The sequence below is a fragment of the Eulemur rufifrons genome, chromosome 2, assembly GCF_041146395.1.
Source record: "Eulemur rufifrons isolate Redbay chromosome 2, OSU_ERuf_1, whole genome shotgun sequence".
NCBI lineage: Eukaryota > Metazoa > Chordata > Mammalia > Primates > Lemuridae > Eulemur > Eulemur rufifrons.
The window spans coordinates 58,257,438-58,274,551 of NC_090984.1; the positions used below are offsets into that span (position 1 = coordinate 58,257,438).

Here is a 17,114-nt window from a genome sequence, read left to right on the forward strand (position 1 = left end):
TTAAACCTGCCATCTTCCAAAATCTCATAGAAAACATTTTATTCCTCTTCTCTGTTTCAGAAACATTCACTATCTACTACTCTAGTTTATATTTATATGATATCTGAGAAAGTATTTTGCTTCCCTAATAATACTACACACTCCTTAAAAAATAGATCCAAATTTCATTACATCTAAATGACCCTTGAGCCCTAGCGTTGAGTACTTACCCTGGGTATTTACCAAACAAACCAATCCTAGTATACGCTTTCCCCACTCTTCACAGAACCCCAGGAACTAGGCTTCAGACTCACCTAAAGATCCTTCCTAAGTGAAGCTCCTCCCACCCCCTCAGCTCCCAGCAGCCCACTCCCATCCCCTCCTTCACACCACAATACCTTGAGGATAAACTCAGGCTCCAAGGGGGCAAGTTCACTGCAGACTTCAAGGATGGAAGCCCCGGTGGGGTCAGTTTCATCTTTCATGTTTACATCTGAGGCCAGAGTAGAGCACAGCAAGCTCATTAGAGCCATCTGGGAATTGAGAAAGAGGAAACAGGTAATAAAGGATGAAGTTAAACATCCACGCAGACTACCTCAAAATCAAGGGCAGAAAGAATGGATCCCAGATTTAGGGTCCAACTGAAAGGTCAGAGAAGGAGATTAGGAAGTAAGGAATAAGACCCAGGTTATGTTCCCTCCTGCCCCTTCCAGCTGGGGAGGGGACCTTGTTCCCCCACCCCTACCCTCTTCCCCAACTCCATCAACCTTTTCCCAACTCTGGAACTTTCACCTTCTTTTCCTGAAGGATGTGGTCAGCAGGCACAGGACAAGATTCAGAGACTCCAGATGTGAGCTTCAGGGCCTGCTCCTCTACCTTCTCCTCCTCTCTCAAGCTCAGATTATAAAAAGGCATGGGGGCCCCTTCCTTGTCTTCTGGTTTTTTCTCTTTTTCTGAATAGGACTGACGACCCTGGGGATAGCAGCAGTTATGAATCACAGTATTTATCCACAGCCCCTCAAACAGAGACAGATCTGAAAGAGGCTCCTGGGGATAGGAAGAGTCCACATCTCTATCTAGCACCTATAAATCCCTCTCCCTTCACAGCCCAGCATTGATCTGTCCCATCCCTGACTCCATGCGCTCACACATCACCTTTCTCTACCCAACCTTCTGAGCCTTTGTCCAGCTACTCCGTGACCTTCCCCTGACTTTCACCTCCTTATTGAGCCTGGGAGCATAGGGCCCCTCATACACCTCTTAGGATACTATTAAGATGTTTTGGGGGTCAGAAGAAAAAGTGCCAAGTCCAAATCAATCCCCCAGCAGCCTTAGGCTGTTTAACCTCTCTTAACCTCAGTTTCCTCATTCACTACCACCTACCTGATAGGGCCATTGGAAAACTAAACAGAATAACATTATTTATGACTCTTTGCAAATTGCAAAGCCCTAAATCAACGTAAGATGGCAGTAGTTGTAATCCTGACAACTTTGTGAATTAGATTTTCACTGACTTCATTTTAAAGGTGAGGAAATTAAGGCTCTATAGGGTTAATAGGTTGCCCAAGGTTACATAGTTTGAAATTGGCAAAGATAGTATGGGGTTCAGATTAGCCTTTTCCCTCAGCCCAAACCACAAGTATACATAGAAGCAATGTGCATTTGTCTACTGATTCTGAACTATATACTAACGTGCTTATGTAGATGCGTACAAGTGGATGTCTGTTCGCACATGCACACATGGGGAAGTGGGCCCTGGTATAGGCCCTGATAGGGCCATTGGAAAATTACTTAGCAGATGCATCTCAGGCCTGATCTGAAAAGCACCCGATTGACTCTGCTATCACAATATCATGCTGGCTCTCCCAAGCAGAGGCTTTCTAAGAACAGGGACTGATTTTGATCTATTGTCCAGAATCTCCAAACTAGATATGCAGAAAGAGTAATGATGCTGATGAAGATGGCCCTGGGGTAATAGAGCACCTCAGAAAAGGCTCTGAGGAGTGAGGGTATCCAGACACAAAACAGCATAAAGGGAAACTGAGCATAGTAACAAGAGCATACAATAGACGTGGCCAGAGTGAAGATGAGTCCCTGGAGCTATTACCGAAGCTGCTGCCTGAACTGTCCCTGTGGCCAGCCTCCAAGTTGGAGGCTCAGAGAGCTGGCAATTGCTGGTGTTCAGGCTGTACAAATCAGCTTGCATCACGTGAGATATCTGGAGACAGTGGAGCAAGGGGCTGGCAGACACAGTGCTCTTTAGACTGGGGAGGGTGGCCAGGCACAGGTTCTCCAAGGAGAGGATGTCTGGGTGGGCAGATACATGTCCATGTGGTTTCTCTGTGGTCTTCAGATCAGGAAGCATGGCCAGGCACCGGTTCTCCAAGGAGAGGATGTTTGGGTGGGCAGATACATGTCCATGTGGTTTCTCCATGGTCTTCAGATCAGGAAGCATGGCCAGGCACCGGTTCTCCAAGGAGAGGATGTTTGGGTGGGCAGATACATGTCCATGTGGTTTCTCCATGGTCTTTGGATCAGGAAGCATGGCCAGGCACCGGTTCTCCAAGGAGAGGATGTCTGGGTAGGGAGACACATGCCCGAGGAGTTTCTCCATGGCTGAAACTCAACTAGTATATACCTAAAAAGAGACATAGACAGCAATGGGCACCTGGCTGCACTGCGAGTATATTTGCACTGGGAACATATCTTCCCCATAGCCTTCCTGGCAATGCCAGTGATCTGCAGATAGAAAACCACCAATATTGTTTTTCACAGGACTGGCTTCATCCAGGGAGTATTCTAAGGGAGAGGGGTAGGGAAAAGGTAAGGCAGAGGCTTAAGATCAGGGAAATTAAATTTAAAAAAAGGAATGGCTAGAGAGGAAGGGATGTGTCTTTTCATAGAGGGACCCCCCAGCACTATCAGTGTGATCCCTACTTAGTAGAGGGGCCTCACATATAATCTGGACTCTGGATTCTCAGCTCCAGGAAAACAAACATTTTGATCAAGTTGTCTATACTTACCACCTCAACTTCCTTGCCTCCTACTCACTCTTCAACCAACTAAATGGGATTCTGTCCCCACCAGTCCACACCACTATCTGGCACCTATAAATTCCTCTCCCTTCACAACTCAGCATTGTGAACAACCTAACTTCCTGTTAATACCATGAATAGACCCATCTTGGCCCTTATCTTATTTCACCCCTTAAGTAGAATATGACATTGTTGATTACTCTCTCACTGAAGCACTCTTTTTCTTTGGCTTCCATGATGCAACTGTCCTGATTTTCTTTTCTTTTCCTTTTTTTTTTTTTTTTTTTTTTGAGACAGAGTCTCGCTCTGTCACCTAGGCTAGAGTGCCATGGTGTCAGCCTAGCTCACAGCAACCTCAAACTCCTGGGCTCAAGCGATCCTGCTGCCTCAGCCTCCTGGGTAGCTGGGACTACAGGCATGTGCCACCATGCCTGGCTAATTTTTTTTTCTATTTTAGCTGCCCAGCTAATTTCTTTCTATTTGTATTAGAGACGGTCTCTTACTCAGGCTGGTCTCAAAATCATGACCTCAAGCGATCCTCCCGCCTTGGCCTCCCTGAATGCTAGAATTAGAGGCATGAGCCACCATGTCCAGCCTATCCTGATTTTTTTTTCTTTCTTTTTTTAGCCTCCAAGAAACACTGAAGAATGTCCTGATTTTCTTATAACTATTCTGGCTACATCTTCTTGAGGATTCCTTCTCTGCCATTTCTTAAAATTGATGTTCCTTGCCATTCTATTCTAATCTTCTTATATACTTTCCTGGGGTGGTCTCTCCCACTTTGTGGCTCCAAATGACACTTCCATGTTAGCAACTCACAAATCTATTCCTTGACCTAGATCTCTCTTCTGAGCTTTATACTCACTTGTCCATTTGCCTGTTGGACATCTCCACTTGGATGTCTCAAAGATTCACCACATTCCACAGATCCCAAATGTATCATCTTTCTCCTGCTGACACCTCTGCCCCAATCTATTCCCTATCCTCTGCCCGCTTTGCCCACAGGGGTTTGGAGTGAGTTTGAATCCTAGCTCCTCCACCTTGGGATCTTGAGCAAGTTACTTAAATTCTCTGTGGCTCCATGGTTTTCTCATCTACAAAATTAGGAAAAATGCCTACCTTACAGAGTTGTTATAGGAATAAATTAGAAAAAATTATATTACGCACTTGGAGTACTGCCTGGCATTTAGTAAGTATTCAATAAATAGAAGCTATTCCGTGAAGTGAGAAGTACGTGGAAAAAAAACAAATAGAAGCTATTGTTACTTGTTATTATCCAATAAATTCCCAAATCCTATGGATTCTACTCCCTCAATGTCTCTCAAATCAATCCAATTCTCCCCATTCCCTCTGCCATCACCTTTGTTGAAATCATCTAATCCATGTGGTGACACACTGTGTGTAGGTCTAAGGAGCTATATACCCTGCCATCTATCACAGACACCATTTATTACATCACCCTGTTTATTATCTTTTTTTTTTTTTTTGAGACAGAATCTCACTGTTGCCCAGGCTAGAGTGCTTTGGCATCAGCCTAGCTCACAGCAACCTCAAACTTCTGGGCTCAGGCGATCCTCCTGCCTCAGCCTCCTGAGTAGCTGGGACTACAGGCATGCGCCACCATGCTCGGCTAATTTTTTTTCTATTTCTAGTAGAAACAGGGTCTCACTCTTGCTCAGGCTGGTCTCAAACTCCTGACCTCAAGCAATTCTCTCGCCTCGGCCTCCTAGAGTGCCAGGGTTACAGGCATGAGCCACCGTGCCCAGCCAACCATACAAATTCTTTCCAGCCTATGAATTGTCGAGGTATCTCTTCACTCTGGACCTTTGCACAGGCAGATCCCTGGGAGACTCCTCCTTCGACTAACACCACCCCTCCCCCAACCCCTCCTTTACAAGGCCAAGCTCTACTTTCCTCTCACTCTGAGGCCTCAGTTTCATAGTTAATTCCTCCAAGGAGCCTTTGCTGACACCCAGCCCCTAGTCTGGTTTAGGTGATCTTCTCCTTGTTCTTACAGCACCCATATTTCCCCTATCACACATAGAATACATCACCTGTTTGTCTTTGTCCCACTAGACTGTAAGTTCCTGAGGACAAAGACCCTTTTAGACTTGTTCACCATTGTTTCTACAATTCCTAGTTAGTGGGGTTCAGAGGCTTTTGAGAATCTGGTAAAAGCTATGGAGCTTTTCCACACACACAAAAAAATCCCATAAATATATACTGTTTTACACTCAATTTTCAGAGAGTCCATGGAGCCCACTCATGGATCTCCCAAGATCTCCATAAACTGCAAATTAAGAACCTCCACCTGACAGAATGCTTGAATTATACCATTAGGAAGGCATTTACTTATTTATTTGGACAAAGGCTTATATCCCTTTCACATTTAAATATTTCAGGAACAATCTTGGTAAACCAACCACTTTAAACCTTAGTGCGAATGAGCTTATGGACAGGAATGTAGAAGACTTCCAAGAAGACTTGAATGGACTAACCATCCAGGACCAGAAAAGACAACAGTATCTCCATGGATGTCAGTGGGGACAAACACATCAAGACTGATGTGCCCTGTACACTTTCCTCATGTCTGCACTATATAAGCCCCCAATAACAGGAGTGGGAATCTCAGAATTGATTCAAGATTGAAAAAAAAAAAAAAAGAGGTCTCAAAATTTTTTGAAGGTAACAGAAAAATAAGGACAGTTAATTTTCTTTGCCCTTCTCTAGAGATAACCATTGCTAACAGTTTTATACTAAGTTTCAGACACTTTCTATGCATATACGAATACATATATACCTCCTCCTCCACCACCACTTTCGCTTTACACAAACAGGATCATACTGCAGAAGCTATTGTGCACTGAGAATATCTTGGAGACCTTGCCGTGTTAGCACATTAACATCCACCTCCCTTTTAAGTGGCTGTATGATAGTCCCGCATAGCTAAGCACACCCCGGGTCTGTTATTAGGAACGCTGCTCATACTACCGTTTGCTGGTGGCAGCTACTCTCCCCTTCCAACCAGCGCCTAGGGCAGGGAAGTAAGAGGGACTGATTCTCACTAGGTATCTCTTCCTCCCTTCTCTTCCTGTGTCCCTCTATCCCCTGTCCCTCCCTTTCCCTCAGCCTTCTTATCCTCCTTTCTCACCTTCCTTTTCCCACGCGGCTGCCCTCCCAGAGCGACCTGGAGGAGCGGGGCAGATGCACCCCAACCCAGACTCACGCTCCACCCGAGTCTCGGCTGCTTCCTACCTGGCCCGCCGGGCCCTTCCCACCCGGCTCTCAGCTTCCCCCGGGGCCAGGGCAAGTTCTACCTGCGCTCGGACCCCGCCCGGGGCGACTGGGGGCTGCTAGACGTGGGGCATCCGAATTCTCGGAGCAGGAAGTAGAAGCCGGCTCTGGGCTGGGCCCGGGGTCAGTGTGGAAGCCGGAGGAGGAGCCGGAGCAGCGGGGAGGAGACAGCGCGCCGACGGAGGCGCCCTGGCCCGGGCGGGGCGCGGCAGCTGCGGGGCTGGCTGGCAGCCGAGGGCCAGGCGGGGCCGTGGAAATGTGAGACGCCAGGCCGGCCGTGCGAATGCATCAGCAGCCTTTTCTGGTGCCTGAGTTGAATTTGTTGCTGTTTTTCTTTTCCTTTTTCCCTCCTTGGTTCTCTTTTCTTCAGTCCTTCAGGCTTCACACTCTACCAAATTCTTCTCTTTTGCTAATTTTCGTCTTCTACTGTATCTTCAGACACGATTTTCTTTCTTTCTTTCGTTCTTTATCTCTTTTTGTTGTTGTTGTTGTTGTTGTTGGAAACAGAGTCTCACTCTGTCGTCTGGACTATAGTGCCCGTGGCATCAGCCTAGCTCACAGCAACCTCAAACTCCTGGGCTCCAGCAATCCTCCTGCCTCAGCCTCCCGAGTAGCTGGGACTACAGGCATGTGCTACCACGCCCGGCTAATTTTTTCTGTTTTAGATAGAGATGGGGGTCTCGCTCTTGCTCAGGCTGGTCTCGAACGCCTGAGCTCAAACAATCCTCCCGCCTCAGCCTTGCAGAGTGCTAGGATTTCGGGTGGCTCCCAGCCCAGACACCGTTTCTTGAAAAAGATTTTGGCATGTTCCCAGCCTATCTGTACACCTTTTTCCTGGTGTCAGAGACAGCTGGACTCTTATTTCATCTTAAAGTTCCTTTGGGAATATAGAATTAAAAGGAGGCTGAAAATCCAAAGCAATGGCCTGTAACCAAGTGCAGACATCAAACAATTAAAGCCAGGTGAATTTAGAGCAAGCCCCTCCCCTCCTATTGATCCAAAGAGAGATCCATGGATCACAAAGAATCTACCTGAAGCCATCCTGAATAGCTAATGCAAAACCTTTTCTGGAAAGATAGAACCAGGCTCAGGAAATTGACCCTTACAATGATAATGCTAGTGCCATTTCATAAACAGCAGGACCAGACAGACAGTATCAGGAGAAATAATGCTTTCCTTATGTAAAACAGATTAGCTGTCTTCTAGAAATATTATTACTTTCCTTAGGGAGGTACCCTGGAGTCTCAGGTAACAACTGAGCTTCAGCTCAGAATTGAGGGCATCCTGTCTTCTCTATTAACTGAGCCACATCCCACCTTCCTTCCTTAGAAGCCTCCATTACCACACACCCCATCAGTCGCACCACTTCTTACAATGGACTTTACGTTTGTGCCCACTCCAAAATTTAAATATCGAAACCCTAATCCCCATGTGCTGGTATTTGGAGATGGGATCCTTGGGAGGTAATAAGGTTACGAGGGTGGAGTCCTGATAAATGGGATTAGTGGCCTTGTGAGGAGAGACAGAAGAGCTAGCTACTCTTTCTCCACCATGTAAGGGCACAGCAAGAAATTAGCCACCTGCAACCCAAAAGAGGGCACTCATCAGAACCAGACCATGCTGGCACCCTGATCTTGGATTTCTAGCCTCTAGAACTGTAGAAATAAATGTTGTTTAAGCCACCTAGTTTATGGTAATTTGTTATAGCAACCTGAACTAAAATGCTCCTTTTTTATAACAAATATTTTAATGTTATCTTTATTATCCTGATATATAATTCACAAATAATGTAATTTACCTCCACACAATTTAAAAATTAATAAAATGTTCTTAAGAGATATAAAGGAATAGTATTATAGAAAGAAGGTGATTTATATTTAAATGCTATGTGTTTATAGATATGTAAATACTTGGGCATAACATCCAAGAAGACACAATGTGGTATTCAGATGTTTTCATCGCGATATAATCACCTTGAATGGAACAGCTACAAATGCAGAATGATACAGGCATGTTATAATGGTAATTCAAATACCACAAATAGAGTTACTTATGTGGCATGATTTTCCAAAATGATAAATAACTTTTGGCAGATTTTTGAATAAAACAAGCTATGGTCACCCCATGATTTTCAGGGGAGTTGCATTCCTGGAAAGTTCAGTGTGTATTAAAACTCTACATAAAACACCTTGTGTTTATATGATCCAAATTACAATGGATTTTCAGCTACATGAATGACTGGCAAGTCATTCAAAGTCAAAGATGCAGGAAAGTCCCTCATTGTATGTGAGGGAGTACCCTGAACAGTTGCTGAATGTCTAACTGGCCTGAGCCCTACCACTTAAATGCCTAAAATAATCCTAATTATTGTGAAACCCAAAAACAAACAACAAAACCCCACATACAGGGGGCAGTACAACCCACATTAAAAACCACTATTGAAGGTCTGTCTCTAGGGAAAAGAGAGGAATTTGGTGAAGAAATACAAGAGCTAGGAAATCTGAAAGAAAAGGCTATACAAGGTGATAAGAGTGGAGCATACTGAAGAGAAGGAGATGGGAGAAGTTGACATACGGCCATCCTTCTGAAGGCTAAGTCTATAAGGCCTCCTCCCCTTGGAATATACCTTAGGTAACTGCCCCAACCTCAGAGCCTAAGTCTCTGTAGCTCTCTGTGGGAAACACCTGCCCCACCAGTAAAAGAACATCATATGCAAACACTTCCATCATAGTCCAATAAGCACTGAAGTATCTGATCTGAGAAGACTGGTGATACAGGAAGGATGTGTAAAAAAATTAAAATCTCAGGACCACCCCCCAATTTCTTATGCAAAAGAGAAGGTAAATGCCTCAGGCACCTGTGAAGAACTGGCCTCACAGATCATTCATTAAGGGAATTCCTTGCTGGCCTCCCATAAGCAAGGACATGCAAATTGTAGCTTAAGGTCTTCAGGCTACATCTAGCTCCTAAAACTAGTCTGTTTCATTTCACACTAATAATGAATTATAAGTTTATCTTCACAGGTGCAGAACAGAGACAGGATAGACATTCTTTCACCTACCCAGGAACGTCTACATAATTGATGCTTCTTTCACTACTTTTTTCTCTTCCAACATTCACCTAATCTTATGTAAAATGTAGATTTTCCTAGGGCTCAAAAGAATGTAACCTTTTGTCTCCTGCCCACCGCCCCCCTCCCCTTTTTCTGTATGCCTTTAAATACTGACACTTCCAAATTCCCCTTCAGAAAAGCAGCCACAGCTTTGTCTACAGTTTCTGTTTTTCCTGGGTGTGTCCTCAACTTTGGCTTACTAAACCTCCATTGATTAAGATTTTTGCCTCAGTCACTTATTTTAGCCTGACAGATGTTAACTGGTGATGGCTTTCTGATTGACTATGAAGGTCTAGAGTTTACTTTCTGGTTACCTTCAGCAGCAAAGAAATTCAAGGCCAGCAAGCTCTGCACATTGGAACCACCTGGAGACCTTAAAAAATTCCAAAGCCCAGGCCACACCCTAGACCAATTAAATTACAATCACCCAGAGTAGGACCCAGACATCAGTAGTTTTGAAGTTTCTCAGTCGCTATGGTCTGAATGTGTTCCCTATGGACTGAGGAAGTGACAAGGTTCATAAATTTGGAAAGGGAGCTTTATTTCTCCTAAAGGGTTGCAGCCTATAGATGGCGATTCTGACAGGCTGGGAAGCAGAGCCTCCAGCCAAGCTGGAAACACATACTTTGAGGGAATGGTACAGGGAACAAAAATTTATGCTGAGCAGGGTGGCCAAATATACATATTTAACAAACCACAGGAAGGATCATGAATATTTATGAAAGAAGAAATATGCACAGGCACAATTGAGCCTTATGCCCCTTTGCAGGGGTTGGGGGGTGCCCGTGTTCAGAAAATGGCAACCTTAGCATGATCCAAGGGTAATGGATCTAATCTAATGGATCCAATGGATCCATTAGAGATCCATTGGCTCTCTAATGTCAAAAAGTGAAGCATAAAACATGAAATCCCTGACTGTGTATACTTCATGGACTGGTTAGAACCACTCCATGGTTGGTGGTCTCTTATCAAGAAAGAATACTGGCCAGTTGTAGTGACAAAACCACAAAGAGGGAAGAGTGGATCATGAGATTGGTTTCTATTTAGCCCTTAGGGAAGAAAGCCCTGGCTGTTAGTAAGGGAGGGGGTATAATGAGGCATGTCTGACCTCCCATCCTGTCATAGCTGAGAACTAAATTTTAAGGTTTCTCTGGGGTCCTTTTAGCCAAGAGGGGGTCTGTTCAGTTAGCGGGGAGCTTAGGATTTTATTTTAGTTCATGCCCCCAAATTTAAATGTTAAAACAATCTATAATGTGATAGTATTAAGAGGAGACCCCTCATGAATGGGATCAGTGACCTTATAAAAGGACTGAAAGGAACCAGCTATTGCCCCTTTTTTCCTCTTCCACCTTCTGTCATGTGAGGAAGTGGCAGGAAGGCCCTCACCAGTTGCCAAATGCCAGCACCTTGATGTTCACCTTGACCTCGGACTTCCCAGGCTCCAGAGAAATAAATTTCTATTATTTATTTATTTATTTATTATTTATAAATTACCCTGTCTTGGGTATTCTGTTACAGCAGCACAAACTGAATAAGACATCAGGTGATACTAACATGCAGCCAAGTTTGGGACCCTGTGTCCCAGGGTCTTGCTAATCAGCATCACCTTGTTAGAAATGCAGAATCTCAGGCCCTGCCCCAGACTTACTAAATCAGAATCTTTAATTATATTAATATCCCCAGATTATTCCCACTCATCACATTAAAGTTCAAGAAGCACTAATCTAGACAGGTGGGGAAGGGCTTAAGTGTCTGCATTTCAAACACTGGGGTTGGGGCCCAGCAATCTGTGTTTTAACAAGTTCTCCAGGTGATTTTGATATATGCTTAAGTTTAAGAACCCATGGCCGGGCGCGGTGGCTCACGCCTGCAATCCTAGCACTCTGGGAGGCTGAGGCAGGTGGATCGTTTGAGCTCAGGAGTTCGAGACCAGCCTGAGCAAGAGTGAGACACCCCCCCCCACCCCCCGGTCTCTACTAAAAATAGAAAGAAATTAGCTGGACAACTAAAAATATATAGAAAATATTAGCTGGGCACGATGGTGCATGCCTGTAGTCCCAGCTACTCGGGAGGCTGAGGCAAGAGGATTGCTTGAGCCCAGGAGTTTGAGGTTGCTGTGACCTAGGCTGATGCCACGGCACTCTAGCCCAGGCAACAGAGTGAGACTCTGTCTCAAGAAAAAAAAAAAAAAAAGAACCCATGATTAAAACTAAGACTATTGCTCATCTCCCTTGAAAATTTCTAGTTTAGTGGTCTTGGATGGGACCCAAGAATCTGCATTTCCAGCAAGTTCTCAACTAATGGTGACTCTGATCTCTGACTTGATGACCATGTTTTGGAAACCATTGATCTAGAATGATTCCCTTAACATCAGAGACTGTTACTACCTACCATATTGCAGTTCATTAAGGAATACACCTGCTACACCTGAATTGCATATATATAAATTTAAAATTCGGCCAAATTCTGAGGTTCTTGTCCAACCAGATGGCTACTGAATGATCCTTAAAGGATATTCCAGCTGGGTTTGGGAAGAGCCAGATAAACTATCTTTACCTCACAAAAGAGAAAACCCTTCAACTGGAAAGATGTTCACAAAGTCCAAATTCAGCTTTTCAATCCTGTGGACAGTGCTAAATGCACGTTGCCAATATTTGCTTTTTGAGTTCTGCTTTGCTAGTTGGCCACTCCCTCGAGTTGACATAAGCTTTCTTCAGAGTACTATCATTTGATTAAATCAGGAGTTTTGCCATTCAAATAACTATACCAGAGCTGAGGAGACATTGTGCCATTCCCCACTGGACTGAACTCATTTAACTCTGACAGAACTATCTTATTTTCCTTATTTATGAGTTATTAGAGGACCATTCACTTTCTCCTCTATGTACAGCCTGCACCCCTAATTGTTGATCAGTGGCATTGAGCTGCGATAACCAACTGATGGATGTAGTATCCACACTGATGTGTCTCTGGGACAAAGGAGTGCCATCCCCTCAGTCTTTGGAAGGAAGCCCTTTTGGGAAGGGCCCTACCACCTATAAAAATTGCTCACTTCGGGTCAGTCCTAGTGCACACTCATTGTCCTTATCCCCTTTGATTCAACAAACATCTGCTAGGCACCTATTAAGTGCAAAGGATAGTGCTAGTACCTGGGTAGAGTGTACAAAACATGCCTTCTGGCCGGGCGCGGTGGCTCACGCCTGTAATCCTAGCACTCTGGGAGGCTGAGGCGTGTGGATCGCTCCAGGTCAGGAGTTCGAGACCAGCGTGAGCAAAAGTGAGACCCCCGTCTCTACTAAAAAAATAGAAAGAAATGATCTGGACAACCAAAAATATATAGAGAAAATTAGCCGGGCATGGTGGCACATGCCTGTAGTCCCAGCTACTCGGGAGGCTGAGGCAGGATTGCTTGAGCCCAGGAGTTTAAGGTTGCTGTGAGCTAGGCTGACACCACAGCACTCTAGTCCAGGCAACAGAGCAAGACTTTGTCTCAAAAAAAAACCATGCCTTCTTCTCAAGGCTTCATGGTCTCATAGGTACAGAAACATGCAGAAGTCACAAAGACTAAGGTTATATGGATGGGGACATGGATCTCAAGCAACTTCCTGGAGGAGCTGGACTTTGAACTGGGAAGGGCAGGCCTCTGATAAGAAGCTGGGAGAGGAGTGAGCCAGCGGGGAGTGGAAAGGTCTTTGGTTTTACCTGATTTTTTTCTCCTTTGTGAATAATTACCTTTAGATTCACAGTATGAAAGACTATACTTTCAGGGATCATGTCTGTAGTTCGTTACTAGATTCACAGTATGTGTTTCTGTTTAATTTAACCACCACTAACTTGAAAGCATCACACAAATTGTGAGATATGGACAAGCATGTACTTACCGGGTAGAGCTTGGTACCCTAGACAAGCCCTTCTGGATTATCTGAACTCAGCAGAAGCCAATCAGCACTTTACAAGAACCTTGGTGCCTTCTTCTTTCTGACGACTCTGACTCAGAACAACCCTGCATTTTGTCTCATCTGTTGACATTTACCAACATCTTTCTTCATTTTTCTTCATGGGACATTCCCCACTGACTAGTCTCCCTTATCAGGTATGGTAGATAAAAGTAGGTCACAAATCCATTACTTCTCCTCCTATACAGAAGAGGAGTCTGATTCCTCACTTCTTGAATCTGGACTGACCGAGTGACTTGCTTGACCAATATGATGTGGCAGAAGTTCTGGGACTTCTGAGGCTGGGTCAACGGAACCTTGCACCTTCTACCCGGGATTCTGAATACTTCCTTGGGAAGCCCTGAGCTGCCAAATGAGTCCAACTACCCTGGGACTGCCACGCTGAAGAGGCCACATATAGGACTTGCAATTAACAGTCTCAGCTCAGCCTTCCAGCCATCCCCACCAGGCCACCAGACGTGAAAGAAGCTGTCTTCATCCCTCCAGACCAGCCCATCTACTACTTGAGTATCACCAAGTAACTTCCATCAATGACACATGGAACAGAAGAATCATCTAGCTGAACCCTGCCTGAGTTTAGTGAAACCAATGACACATAAAATTGTGAGATATAATAAAATAGTTGTTTTAAGTAATTAAGTTTTAGGCAGCAGTAGATAAGTAGTACACTAGGCCTGCAAAGTTTTAGGCAAGTTTAGAGCAGGATACTTTGTGGTCATCACACTCCTCTTAAACCTTTTAAATCACCTAATCCCTAACACACTGGCACTAGTTCCATTTGGTGGAATTTAGTGGAATTATTCATCTTGGGAAGTAGGCTAGCTGAGGTGGATGCTGACCTATGTGGTAAGCAACTCTACCTGGAAAAGGAGACTCTTATTCATGGAGCTAGTTATACTCCTCATCATTCATTCAACAAATATTTATTAATTGATATTGTCAAATTAATCAACATCCAAATCAACCCCTGGGAGGTATGCGCTGATGTCATGTTTCCCTAATAGCTGTACAGCCCCAGAGTTAGGGTCAAGAAATCCAAAGAAACATTGTGGTGATTTATGAGGTCCAGCACTTCTTACCATCCTTATGCTGTAGTATCTGGTCTTTATAACCAGGGAAATACTCCTGTTTCTCAGCCTACAGAGTATTGGGAAGAGGTCTAAATATAAAATAATCAACAGATTTAGTATATTATTTCCATATATTCTTCTGTCTTTCGTATAAAAATTTAATGTTGATTTCCATGTCTCCTTGGGCCACTTGTTAAAGGGTATTTGCACTAAATAACTCCTGTTGTTTAAAACTCATTTGGTGAGTAACTTCAGTACTTGCCCCTTGCATGTTAACAAACACGTGTTTGAATAGACTAAGAGGTCAGAGGCTATTTTAAGTGGCAATATTCTAGATTTGCAGTCACAATGCAAAGTTCCCCAAATTAATTACAGAAATTACTATGGCCAGGCACTCTAGCCAACCTCATTATCAGAGGACTAGCCCCTGAGTTCCCCTTCTTAAGCACATTCTGGAGGCTGCCGCAAGACCTGCTGGAACTGTGCAGCCATTTATGTAATGAGGGATTGGCATTGTGACTTTAGCTGTTGGCAAATCCACAAGGAAAGAAAGTGAAACCACTTGGTTTATCAGGCAGGGACTAGAACACATATTATAATCAGATAATCCCTTAGCACTGCCCTTTGGGAGGACCTGAGGCGTTCCATGTTGCTGACTAGCAATCCTAGAGGCTCTGAACAAAGCTCAAACAATCCACTCATAGCTTGCTAGTCACATTTTAGCAGTTGGAGCCAAACACTCATTGGACGGGTGGTCCAAAGGGTGCAAATGACTTGCCCAAGGTCAAGCAGCCTGTTAGAGACAAAGCTGGGACTAGAACACAAGTCTCCTGATTCCTAGTCCAGTGCTCGGCCATAGCAGAACCTGCTCCCTTTGGCATCTCTTTAGCATTATTGTCTAGAGAAGGCCACTGTTACTCTGGAGGCCTTTTTCATGAACACATTAAAAGAATGTGTCAGCAGTCTGTGAGTGTTGGAAGATGAGTCTGTACACCTGCCTGAGGTATACAGACTCAGATTAAAAGAATAATCACATTAAAAACAAAATCAGGGCCTGGTGCAGTGGTTCATACCTGTAATCCCAGCACTTTGAAAAGCCAAGGTGAGAGGATCACTTAAGGCCAGGAGTTTGAGACCAGCCTGGACAACATAGTGAGACCCCATCTCTAAAAAAAAAAAAAAAAAAAATTTAGCCAGGCATGGCGACATGCACCTGTATTCCCAGCTACTCAGGAGACTGAGGCAGGAGGATCACTTGAGCCCAGGAGTTCAAGGTTGCAGTGAGCTATGATCACACCACTGCACTCTAGCCTGGATGACAGAGCGAGAACTTGTCTCAAAAAAACAAAACAAAACAAAACAAAACAAAACAAAATCAGGACACCCGATTTCAAATAGGATTTGAGTGCTGCTTTTTGGTGGGGTAGGGGGAATTTGGGAAGTAAAATTTGAATGTCAGAATAATGGACTTGGAATATTTTAATGCCTTATAGGAAGAATGAAACAAAATATGAGAATTGGGATAATCAGGGGAGAACTGGAATATTTGGCCATAATCCAAGATGTGGGTAGAAATAAAGTATAGTCTATATTAAACATGGTTATTTAAACATGCACTCCAGAGTCCAGCTGTTTTTATTTTATTTTATTTTTTAAATTTTTTTTTGAGACAGGATCTTGCAATGCATGCCTCTTCACCTGGCCCAACAGATTTGTGTTTAAGTAGTGTGACCTAGGCTACGGAAGAAAATAAACTTAATAATCTCCTAGCCCCTGAATGGGGCCAGAGACTGGTCCTTGAGTCTGCAATAAGATCAGATGATGCTGATGTGGTCAAAAGATTAAACAAGGTTCTCCATTTGAAAAGTCTCACACCGTGTGTCATTCTCCAAACAATCCCTGGCTCAACATCCTAATAAATGAAACAAACTGTTGGAAGGAAGAACGCACTACCCCTTGCTCTAGCTGAGCTGCTGTGAAATTCATAGCTAGTGCATGTTATAGAAATTGGATGTTAGATTCCTCAAGATCATGTCTCTAAGCCTCCAGTGGCACTTTTATCTACTAATTGCTCTCACATGTACAGTCCAAGTATGAGTTTCATGGATAAAGCCTGCCACTCAGTGGAGATGAATCTATTACTATATTAGGGAAGTGGCATAATAGGGAAAGTAGGCTCTGAAATACTGGTACAATTATCTAAACTTTCACCAGTTTAAATACATGCTCCACATTCACACACTGTATGACTTTGGGTGAGTTACCTAACTCCTCTCAGCTTCAGTTTTCTCATCTATAAAATGAGAATAATAATAGCACTCACTTTTCATGGATTGTATTGGCATTCAAATAATATAATGTACATAAAGCACTTAGCATACTGCCTGGCACATAGCAAGCACAAACAATGTTAGCTATAATCTAAAACAAGCAGTTCTTACTCTGGCAAGAGAATTGGCTTTTGTCAGTGACAATTTGCTTGAAAAGTATGCATTAAGGCTCAGATTGCCTATCTGATAATGAGTCAAGCTGCTATGTCATTAGAGGACTTCTGGCGCCCTAGATGTCTGGGCCTCAGTTGGAGTCCTGATGAACCCGCATCCCTCTCTCAGGAGCAACATTAGGCTGGAGTAGCTTGTAACCCTCTGTATGGTGTTCACGGTCTCAG

At 44.0% G+C, this 17,114-nt stretch overlaps 1 protein-coding gene across 1 annotated transcript in view; it reads right to left on the reverse strand.

The window, feature by feature from the left end:
• The window catches only part of TEP1 (telomerase associated protein 1), a 37,076-nt gene extending 30,675 nt beyond the window's left edge, over positions 1-6,401 (reverse strand). Inside the window, exons 1-4 of the mRNA XM_069484865.1 lie at positions 6,332-6,401; positions 2,087-2,617; positions 772-951; positions 378-512 (exon numbers count right to left, since the gene is read on the reverse strand). Coding sequence (XP_069340966.1) covers positions 378-512; positions 772-951; positions 2,087-2,593 — 822 coding nt within the window. The 5' untranslated portion in view covers positions 2,594-2,617; positions 6,332-6,401. The remainder of the gene's footprint in view (positions 1-377; positions 513-771; positions 952-2,086; positions 2,618-6,331) is intronic.
• Positions 6,402-17,114: the final 10,713 nt, after the last annotated feature.